Source organism: Natrix helvetica (assembly GCF_964273705.1).
Source record: "Natrix helvetica genome assembly, chromosome: 4".
Lineage (NCBI taxonomy): Eukaryota > Metazoa > Chordata > Lepidosauria > Squamata > Natricidae > Natrix > Natrix helvetica.
In genome coordinates this window covers 128,606,500-128,618,530 of record NC_138550.1, presented here as the reverse complement: position 1 = coordinate 128,618,530, position 12,031 = coordinate 128,606,500, and the positions used below count along the sequence as shown (strand labels likewise).

The window sequence follows — 12,031 nt, the reverse complement described above, 5'->3', positions numbered from 1 at the left end:
AAAAGTAAGAACCACGATTAAAATTATTTCAAATGTGTGTCAGTGTTTATATTGTGAATGCCACCATAGTTTTCTACACTTTTAAAAATATCTAAATGTTTCTATACATTTAGAAAATGCTAATCATCAAGTGTGATGCTTAGCAATGGTCATAGTTAAAGGATCCAAATTAACTGGATCATAAATTTTCCTCCCTCTTGTATGCAAAATCTTCATACCTTCTGATTCTTTTAACTGTGGATGGGTGCATAATTTGCTGTAAACCACATTTTTCCTCTTTACATTTATCTATGATAAAATGCCAATCAAAGAGAAATCCCATCAGGAAGAGAGACCAAAGTCACATTGCCAGAATAAAGAAAAAGTGTCTTCAATGCAAATTACCTTTGTGAATAGTTAACAGGTTTGGATAAATGATAATGAAAGAACTAATTCAAAATAAAAGCAGGAATTTCTTTCTTAACAAGTGTTGTAGAAAAAGAGTATTATATGAGTGCCTTTATTACTGCCTCCATAATGTTCCTCCCTCCAGAAAATGTGTCTGTTAAAAGGTGGCAAAAATGTTCACAGAACCTTCACCCCCACAGATTTCAGTTTAGCTCTAAACTTGATTAAAAGAAAAAGCAGCGGAACAGTTTACCATTTTCTTCCTCTTGCATTTTCAACTGATGATTTATTTGCATTTCTGCCAAAAATAAAACAGCAGTTCAGTTAATAATAGAGTTGTCAGGTTACAATAAAATGTGGAAGGAGGGAAGAGGTGCTAAGTTGATATTAACTCTTCTGCTCTTGCAGAAGAAAAAAAAATATCTTTCACAAACCAGCTTGCCACACTTGAAAAATCTAAAAGGAGCCAGCTTTCTATTGTTCTTTGAATAATTTGCAGGACTGTTAATCATGACTGTATTAATGGCCTTTCATTCAATCCATGAGATGGATGCAAAGAATACCAAGATACAGTATGTGGAACTGCCTCACTGCCATTCTCACATGGTTGATGCACAACAATACAATAATATTAATTTTATTTGCATCCGAGGCAAACCAAAAAAATAAAAATAATTTTATTCATGGAATAGGACAACTTAAGGAAAGTGATTAGTAGATTTCCCTGGCATCACCTGTTGGTTAAAAAAACAACAATCACCAATTGCTATCTCAAAGCAAGAAGCTGGTTTTGACAGATGAGTTGGCTACCTGTCAGAACCTGGTCCTGAGCCAAATGATGCATGGGAGAAGAAGGATGTGCTCAATTGTTTCATTGAGAAGAAATCTCATACTATTCCATGCAGCTGCTGCTATATCAGACAGATGTCGCTCCCCATTGATATCCATGTGGGGATAGGGATGATTTTGCCTGCTAAAGCATGAAGTGCTATTCTGCTTTACAAGGCAGCACCATCTGCTGTGGATCAAGCACAGGGTCGCCTGTGGCTTGGCAGATTGGCAAGAGAAGCAAGATAAGGTGTGTGTGTGTGTGTGTGTGTTTGTGTGTGTATTTATACAGCTGCCAGTCTCAAATCTCATAGATCCCGCTAGAAGGAGAAACAAGGGAATCAGCTCCATGAGATTGGAGAACTGGTGGCTAAATAAATTGTCCCAGTTCTTCTGCCTCCTTTCCTCTTTGAGCCTTAGAAACCAACTGTCAAGTTTAGCAACAGTGTAAGGAAGAGTGAAAAGAAATGGGTATTTGGTTCACGAGGAGTTTGAAAAAATTGAACTCTCCTGCTTCCAAAAGCAGAATGATCATGATCATGTGGGATGTCCACAGAAGCCTTATGAAATCAATGGGAACTGGGCAGAACCCACTCCCTGGCTGTGGCATCACCACAATTACTACAAAGGCACTGTAAATCATTTGTATTGCATAGCTTTGTAAGAAGAAGAGAAATGTTATTATGAATGTGAGAAGCTTAATTTAAGACTAAATCTGAGGTAAACTGGTGACAAGCAGAAGGAAACATCATGAGGACAAAAATAATGAAGCATCTTCATATGAAACTGGCAGAATGGCACAAGGATGACCCTATAACCACTGTACTCCCATAGTACATAATTCAGTGGGAATACATACGGCCTCCTATATTACCATAAAGCTTCCATATTTGGAAGCCTTATGGTAGTATGGAGAATAGGGAGTTACAGATTCAGCAAATCCTGATCATTAGGCCTGTATTTGGTTTTCATGATTGACCAATTTATATGAACAGTCCAATATGTTTGTTCAATAGTAATTCAATAATGCTAGGCCCATAATAAGATTGCATTTAGAAATTCAATATCTCTCCAAATTCTGTTTATATAATTTACCCTGGACAAAGAGCTCTATTTCTGAATGGATTATTCCTTGAGACATATATGGCAACCATCTGAAAAAGAGAAGAAAGAATGAGTGGAAGAAAGGAAGGGATAAGAAAATATAACTTGTTTATTATGTCTGTCCATGTCTAACAATCTAATTGGGATGACTTTTTCAGTAGGAAGACTTACAAGATGATATTTCTTCCATGTTCTGCAAAGCTTTTAACACATGATAATAAAAAATCTACACAAAATATTTGACAGTGTCATGTAATCATTCAATTGTAGAAAGGTAAAATATTAATTTCAAGGAAGAAAGGTAATGAAAATTCGAATAAATTTTGCAAAAGAGAAAATTATATATTTAATATATAGTAGAAATTTGACTTTTTTTCAGAAGATCATGATAATAATGTGACGTTTAAGGGAGTTTTTCTTCACCATTGCTACAGTATGGTTTAAGGTACATACACATGGGATTAGTACAGATTCCTACACAAAGATATTTCATATGTACTTTCATAATGTAAAACATGTAGGCATTATCTTCACAAAAGGAAGAACAGGATAGGGAAGGAAATAGCACCAGTAAAGACCCACTGCAAAAGAAAGTAGGAAGTGCAAAGAATTATGTCTGCTTTAGAGATATGATCATACTATGTAGCAGATGAAGTAAAGAATATCAGAGAAGGTGTTTATTAAAAAAATTTATTAGGAGAAACTAAATTAGCAAGGTTTGATTTTATACTAACCTTCCTGATAAATAACTCTGGAGAACTGAAAACTCAACCCAATGAGTTTGTTTGTTTACTTTGATTGATCTTAATAAAGGTATTACTCTATTATCATAATTATTTATATACTAAATATTGTACTTCTTTTCACAACAGAAAAGAACAGAACTAAAACAAAAAATACGCCATGAATCTAAAAATAAAGCAAAAGAAATAGATGTTCAAAATATGAAGCAGTTATTTTTAAGTCAGGCGTTTTTGAAGTGAGAAAAATAATGTCCATCTATAGATTGGAAAGTGGAAAACAAGACTAAGATTTCACATTCCATTTTAAAGAAAACACTGGATCTTGCACTATATGCAGGAGATGAAAAATGGAAATGGGTGCTATTTACTAGGGGATGGTAAGCTCATGTTGAAAAACTGGCTGCATCTAAAATTATATCTGCCTTGCTTCATCATTGCAATTATATGAAAGGCTTTGAGTTGCCTTCTACCAAAAGAAAAGCTGTTTTCTACATTTGATAAATCCTGATAGACCATTAAGAACGCATTAGGTTTGTTCTCCCCTGGAATACTTGTTGTTATTAGTATTTTTAAAAGCACACATACAAAAGTGGAAAAGATGTGTGGTCCAACTCTGGTATTCAAAAATATCTACCCACGTGATTTAAGCCAGGTACACATTTAGAAAATACCGTATGGAGCTCCCTTAAATAATCCCTTAAACTGTGAACCACCTGGCCGATATTACACAAAGAATCAGGGAATCAATATGAGATGGAATATTACTTTATATACCATTCTAGTTCTAAAATAAAGGAATTATTGCTCAATTAAAACTAAGTTGATGTTACAGTATCAGCACTGAGTGATATAGCAGATGTAGGAATTGTGCTTGGAATGAAAATATAAAATGGTATCAGGAAGCAGAAGAGGGCATTATCTCCTATTCATATTCCCACTATTAGACAACAGTTAAAGACATGGGAGTCATTTCCTTTTGGGCATGTTTTCTAGGTTCTAGAAAGTTATGAAATCCTGCAACTAGATACTTTTTTGGGGGGAAAGGGGAATTACAGAGGAAGCAGAATTAAGACAGGGAGAAAACAGAGTGAGCTTCCTTTGAGTTTTGAAAGTACAACTTGTGTATTCTCTCTGTAAAAGTAGTTTGCTATTTCTATAAGTCGAGCCCAACTGCAGTATCTGAAACAGGAAAGCAAAGTGTTTCTCATCTTTAGTGATTTTGTCATTCGAATGAATCAATTTTGGATACATTTTTTTAAATTTAGCTGATGTTATTTCTTGTGTCATTGCAAGAAATATAGGTAAAAATCAAGGAAATTATGTAACTGACAACATGAAGACATGATATTGCCAATTTAGGAATCAAGAAATTGTTTGGCAACTTTCTTTTAAAATCAAATACAACCTTTGACAGATGAAAATGTTTTCTGAGTTTTTCCCAGATTCTCTGATGACTATTTTCTCACAGTACCAGTTCTGCAACTGGTTATCACTCTTGCAGCACAGCAGCACTTTTTGTAGATTTCCAAGTGACACAGCTTGTATTTCAAACCTGTCAATCTAGAAGAGATATTAATTTAGACAGTACTAAACAATGATTATCATAAGCTTAGTGTTGAAATAGTGTTTAGGAAATCCATCTTTCCTACCTCTTTGTATTTATATATCTTTCCTCATTTAGTTGACTTATCCTTGACTATTTGTTGTTCCCCAATCATAATCAAGCCACCAAAATCTCTGGTCAATGAAGTTCAAGATAAATGTATTAAAATAACTGAAGTTCAAGCACTCTAGCTTCTAGCTTGTATGGACAATACCCTTTCACATCTGGCTTCTTGAAATGTTTCAATTTGTATAATGTTATATGCAAACGGTAGAACAGTAACGATGATTAATAATGAGCAATACAATAGTTACTTCAAGGGGGACAAAATGTTGTATTTACTGTTAAGTAGCTATTTAGAACCCTTGCTAGAACCAAAATCATGTATAAGAAGATAAGAATGTAATATTTTACTATAAGCATTAGGAATGACTGAAAAAGAAGGACCAAGGGCATCAGAAAGATCATGAAATAGTGAACTCAAAATGCTAAATTGTCACTTAGTAGCATCATTTTGTAAACCTTTTGAACCATGGATAATATCCTAGAAGTACTTTAGTATTTCTGATGCCAACTATGTCACATTTGGATGAGTCTCTGTACTAATATTTTCCAATAGACTTTAACACCACAAGAAGTCAATAACCAAGTTAATCAACACAATTTATTCTAATGTCAAAAGTATAGCTATCTCATATTCAACACATTACCATAATCCAAATGCCTGCATTTAAGCATCTCAAATCAAAAGCCTTGCTCAAAGATTTTTGCATGTTTCCTTCTTTTTTTATTGCTGTAACATTTATTTTCCTTAATATATTTTTAGAATCCTGTTTTTTTATTATTCATAGTGGTAGTTAGGAGGGAGGCATAATTTTTCATTATGAAAACAGGATATTTAGATATACCGTAAATAGATTTAGAAATAGATATTGTATAGAACGGAATATATTATAACGTAACAAGATATAGGTAAATTGAATGGTGACTTAAAGACTGAAGTTTGATTCCATTTCCTTCAAAATTGATGTAATGTTATGCATTAAAGTCACATTTAGTTTCTCTATAATTAACTTATAGATAAATAGTTTATGTATTATGAACATATTACTTAGGCATACTTACCATTCCTCTCTGAAATTTTATAGGTTGGTCTGATTTAGCAAGAAGTCTCAAACCAGAATCTCCTTTTTCTCCATATATGCACAGATAAATGGAAGATGTGGTTTCAGCGTGTTCCAGATGCCCAGTAGATACATAAATCTGATAACTCACAACTAGGAAAAGAGAATCATAGCTCACAATACATCAATGACTTAAATGTATATAATACAAACAAATTTCCATGTTAGATTTACTGTCAAACACAGTATTTGTTTAACATAAAGTCTCATGATTGTTATTTGAAATTAGAGGCATACAAACTGCATGGAGTCAAATGATGAGAATGATATCACATGTGTCATGGTTTCATCACACAAATGACACCATTTTTATGCACCAAAAATTGGCATCTTCACTATAATAGGACATATAGCACATTGCCATGACTTGTGCTGCATCCTTCTGTTGAAGTAGTCATAACTGACTTTGCTAAGGCAATTCACTTCATACACACTTGATTCACTGTGGAGTGGAGGGGGTACAACTTCCATTCCTGGATAGTTGCATTAGCCAGAAGAGACATTGCAGTATGTGCAGGAGCCTCTGTTGGTGATTTCACTATCTGACTGAAAGGGTCATGAATGTGAAAAACACTTTTCAAACTATTGGAACTACCAGAGAAGGTATCAAAAGGAAAACGTCAAAATGGCTGTGCATTAGGAGAGGAACACATTGTTTGTAGAAGAAGCGTTGAAGAAGTGAGGCATGTTAGTTGTAAAGAGAAAAAAATGTGGATTTTTTCCCCTTCAAACAAAGCTCATTCCCCTTTTTCTTCTTATTGAAAAAAAAATAGAAAAGTGGCTTACAATGCAATCAAATGTATAAAACAAGAGAAAAAAATGGAACTGAAAACAAAATGTAAAAATTCCATTAAAAGCAAGGAACAAACCATGGGGGAAGAACAGACTTTAAAGGCTAGGCAAAGCCAACATAAATAGGGAATCTTAAAAGGTGCCTAAACACAACATTTTGGGGGTCATAGAAGAGAGTACCACATGGTAACCACCACTCTTTCCCCATTAATTTCCACAGAGTGCAGAGAAGAGGATCCAGATTATTTCACTCCATCTAACATAGGTTCTATAGCTTTCTATTCAAAACTAGATCCCTCCAAATGAAATGGGCCTTATTCCAGGTAAGTGGGTAAAGCACAACATAATCTCTGCCATGGAAGCAAGATTCTTGTATAAATTATAATCTGGTGGAGAGAACATCAATTGGCAAAAGGACGTTCAGGTTTAATGCCTAATTGTAGATATATACCTGGTAACTCCAGTTGGAATTTTAGTAAGCTTTGTCCAGCTTACTAAATTTTTTTTAAAGCTAACTCAGTATAAGACAGTGTTGGCAAACCTTTTCAGCACCGAGTGCTGAACTGGGAGCGCATGCATGTGCATGTGCCAGAAACCGGAAGAACAGCCACCTGGTGTACAGGTGCACACCGGGAAGATGGTCTTCTGGTTTCCAGCATGTGCATGCACATGGGCCAGTTGGTCTTGACATGAACATACACATCAGAAAACAGAAGACCAGGTGGCTGGTGTGCATGCGCATGCCAGAAACTGGAAGAGCAGCCACCCAGTGCACATGCGCCCCGGGTGGCTGCTATTCCAGTTTCCAGTGCTCCTGTGCATGTGAATACCAGCTGGCCGGTGCACTGGAACCCCGAAGAGCAACTGGCGATGGGTTCACGTGCCTGGAGAGGTGGCTCTGTGTTCCACTTCTGGCATGCAGGCCATAGGTTCACCATCATGGGTATAAGGCAATACACTGTGTTTCTTTTCACATATTTATACTTCTTTGTCAAGAACAGGATCAACCATGGAAGAGGAAAGGGTATTTTAAAAAATATATAAAAAGAGCAGCCAAGATCTCATTACTGAAGACCTGCATCTTTTAAAAGTTTGTTGTATATGTGAATAATATATAAGAGGAACAGGACTTCAATTATGCAGCTATCATTTTGGCTTGTTGGATTTCCTGGATAGAAAATAGATTGATTACTTGGATAAAGGCTTCTTCCATTTTCTGCAACAGAAAGTTCACACACAGTATTTCCATTCCCTTCATTCCAGGATAGCCACTTGTTTGTGGGAAACTTCAAAATTCTACCAGTATTCATATGTTGTAATGTTACCTATCAAAGAAAAAATAGGAAACATTTGCATAAATCTATGGGGGTTGGTTTTTACTTCCGAATCTTGCCACAATTGCAGCACAATTATAAAATAAAGTAAAATTAAAACTTAGAATAACCAATAACTTATTCATACCTCTTTCTTATAGTTAACTTCAGAAAGCAGTCCCTGATTTAATTTCTTTAAACTGAATTTTAACACTGAACATTTTTGATTTGATATAAAAGCCTTTTGCAGAAATAAACCTCATCACTTTATATTCTAAAGCTTTGTCCTTAATAGCCCAGCTCTCTTTGCTGATATACACAAAATAGCTGAAATACCAGGGGGAAAAAGCCATGTTCCAGTAAGTTACTTGTTTCTTTGAATGAAGGTCATCCTTTCAAATCCAGAAACCATACTTATGAACCTTGGACTCAGATACTAAAGAAAAATGAATCAACAAAATAGAAAAATAACAGAATCTCTGAAATAATGAGAGTTGGACTGAAAATATTTTCACTTCCATTTTGAGTGTTCTGTTTCTAACAGTACAAGTCCTGAGTAGAAACCATTGCTATTAGAGTACTTCTTATTAAAAGTTTTTCTTTGTGAATTAAGCTTACAGAATAAAACACAACTCTGCATAGGATATTAAGCAAGAGACCAATCTACTTCTCCAATAGCTGCACTGCAGAGCAAATACAGGTATTCTAATGAAATAATCAATTTACTTGGTTTTGTGAGCAAAAGACAATGAAATGGGATCATAGTTGCATTGAGATAAAAGCTCTTTAGAACTAAAGTGGGAAAGTTAAGGGCCCCCACATACTGTACTATAGTATCTAGTATCTCCAGCTGGTATGGCTAGAACTGAAGGGATCTGTGACCTGCCCTAACTTTTAGACAAGATAAAAAACTAGCCATTATTTTAATGCACCCTATTTTGTCAATCTACATATATTTACAAGAAAATAATTATTTTCTGTAATTTTCCATAATTATTTTGCGAGGTTAAGAGGTAGAAGAAGATAATCTATATTGAGTGTATTATTAAAATGAGATTTTAATCTTAAACTTGTTTTAGAAAGTCCACACCTGTGTGGATATTTACTTATTCATTATTTTTCTTTTTATTGGATTTATTTGCTATTCAACCTCAAAGCAACTCTGAGCAGGTTATAACACTAGAAGCTGTAAAGATTAAAATATAAATGTATTTAAGAATTACAATCAAAAATAAAATTGCAGTTAAAAGATGGAAAGGAAGGGAGCAGGTAGGAAGATGAGAAGTTTCCGATCCATTAACCAACTCCAGTGTGATACTGCTCCACTGTGTCTCCAAGCCAGGTCTTCAGCAAATGGCTTGCACCTATATGATAATATAATTTGATGAGCAATATTTCATATTGCTTCAAGATAATTCTGGGCTATTTTTAAAAAAAACTATTGCTCATTTGTTTAAAAAGAAACATCTATTTATCTGTTTAAATAGCTAAGCTATTGTCTTCTAGCTGTACTATATCAATTTTCTGAATTCCTAGAGGTCCCAACATATTAGGAGGCCATGAGATGCAGTAATTGCTCTAACATATAATATTCAGTGACAAGGAATAAGAAACATTGCAAAGTGTACCAGGAACCTGACCTTTTCCAACATCCAGTCTGCATATTGACTTGATCCTTCGTGGCCTATTCTGATTTTGTAAATGTTACCAATATCTTTCATTTCAACCTGAATAGTCAGAAACAAAAACAGATACAACATATCACAAAGAAACAGTTATGTTATATAAAAAGATAAAGAGATATGGACATAGTGTGGCACAATCATTGCCACATGCAGGTCCTGTGATTTATATGGAGCACTAAGACTGGGTTGATCTTTGAAGAGACGCTTTGCTTTCTAGAAAAAAGAGCAAAACACCCCTATGATGTGCTTCCATGATCACAACAGTAAGCAAAGCATTGTGCCTCTACTAACGTCAAAGCAATTGGTCTCTTCTCTATGAAGTAAAGTGCCTTCTCAAGACCAACCACCCATGCAACTGTATAAAGAACTATTTGATATGGATGTAGACATGCATGTGCATTTATAGATAGATAGATAGATAGATAGATAGATAGATAGATAGATAGATAGATGATAGATAGATAGATAGATAGATAGATAGATAGATAGATAGATGATAGATGATAGATGATAGATGATAGATGATAGATGATAGATGGATGGATGGATGAATGGATGGACGGATATATGGATATGGATAAATATAGATATACATAGATATAGATATATAGATGTGTATGTGTGTGTATACATACATACATGCATGCATGCATACTGATATTTATTTCCATTAGCAGCAACATCACTATTGTTTTTTTCATGAAGTCATATATACAGTGATAAGCATACATTTTCTTCACCATGTATAAGTGATTACTTGATCTATTAATGCATTAAATCAGCCATGAAGTGAAGTATTTATATTTAGTACAGTCATTGCTTTCTGTATCATTTGAGATTCAGGAAACAGATGTTCACTACGTGCATATAACAATCTAATATTAAATGGGCATGGATCAGTCAATTTAACATTATGAATACAAAGCTGTGGAATAAATTAAGAAATTGTTTTATTAGGATATTAACCAATTAAGAAGAAATTTATTAAAGCATATCTAGACAAATTATGGAATTTAATTTAAAATACAGCCTGTGTTAATATATTTGTAATCCTTAGATTTTATTTGTGCTATTATCTAATACACCTTGGGAGAAAACGGGGTAAGTTTATACAATTTTATAAAGACAAGGTGGCAGAATGAGCAGGAAATACAATATTTCTTGCTTTACTTGAGCCCCCTCCACCACCACAATGCCTCTGACATTTTGTCAGTACCTTTCATGTACTGATTTTAATTAGAATTAAATCTTCAATACTTGCTTTCAATATTAAAGCATTCTCTCCATCTAAACTTCTATTTCTAAAATACCCAGGAAGCATTGTGTTCCATCTCTGTCATTCTATTGGTTCTCTATACAATGCATTTTACATAACAATATAAATTCAGTAAACCTTTACTGGACAGTTTCATACCAAATAATCTGAAGGATCTGATGAAAATAATCTCATTTTAATCACTTGGAAACCAATGAGATCTTATCGGTTTTATACCAACTGCTTTGACATGATCAGAAATTAGTCCTCTTTCAGCCTTTTCCACTTTAAGATTTTTTTGATATTAATTAAGGGGAAAGATAACATAACCGACCAGAGCTATTGCTTTGTATGTTGTATTCATGGCTAGATTGTTAGGTCTAAATACATTTTAAACCTTCCATATCCGTGTTCTGTAATCCAGGGCAATGGCAATATCCTGGTAAACCACACTGGTAGTTATAGCAGTGGAATTGGTACACAGCAGACAATAAGCACATTAGGAATTCTAAGAACATGTTGTGGACATGGGGCATCTTTCCACCCCAAAATGTCATGATGAACACAAATGGTAACAAAACTTAACTTTCCTAGAAGAAACATGCCTGGGGATGCTTGATAGTGGAGTTATTGTCTATTCCCTCAACGTCCACTCCCCCACTCCGCTTTCTTACATTTTCCTTGGAAACTGAACGCACTTCCAAGCATAGTGGTCAAATATAGACACCCACTTCTTCCTTAAAAATTCTGCAGCTCCATGTAGGGTCAAAAGCATGCTAGAGATGATGCTTTGCTATGCTTCACATTTATTATTATTATTTTAAAAAAATAAAAAAATATATTGAGAGGTGCTGTTAAAAGGGCAACTGGACATTCTTGGTTTTTTCACTGAAAACATTTCAGTTCTCATCCAAGAAGCTTCTTCAGTTCTTGGCTAAGAAACGAAATGTTTTCAATGAAAAAACCAAGAAAGTCTATTTGCCTTTTGAATAGCACCTTTGGGGCAACCACGACCTGAGAATCTCCATAAACATTTTCTCTTGGAATACCCTTAAATAAAGAGTTGAATTTTTGAAAAGATGTTTCCTTGATTTATAAATGGGTAGCAGTGTTTCCTTCAGTACAAAAAGAGCTATG

At 34.5% G+C, this 12,031-nt stretch overlaps 1 protein-coding gene across 1 annotated transcript in view; it reads right to left on the bottom strand.

Annotated features, from left to right (window-relative positions):
* The window catches only part of RP1 (RP1 axonemal microtubule associated), a 221,844-nt gene that overhangs the window by 118,658 nt on the left and 91,155 nt on the right, over positions 1 to 12,031 (bottom strand). Inside the window, exons 19-24 of the mRNA XM_081952551.1 lie at positions 9,595 to 9,681; positions 7,834 to 7,966; positions 5,791 to 5,942; positions 4,468 to 4,622; positions 2,311 to 2,369; positions 641 to 685 (exon numbers count right to left, since the gene is read on the bottom strand). Of these exons, the coding sequence (XP_081808677.1) occupies positions 641 to 685; positions 2,311 to 2,369; positions 4,468 to 4,622; positions 5,791 to 5,942; positions 7,834 to 7,966; positions 9,595 to 9,681 (631 nt within the window). The remainder of the gene's footprint in view (positions 1 to 640; positions 686 to 2,310; positions 2,370 to 4,467; positions 4,623 to 5,790; positions 5,943 to 7,833; positions 7,967 to 9,594; positions 9,682 to 12,031) is intronic.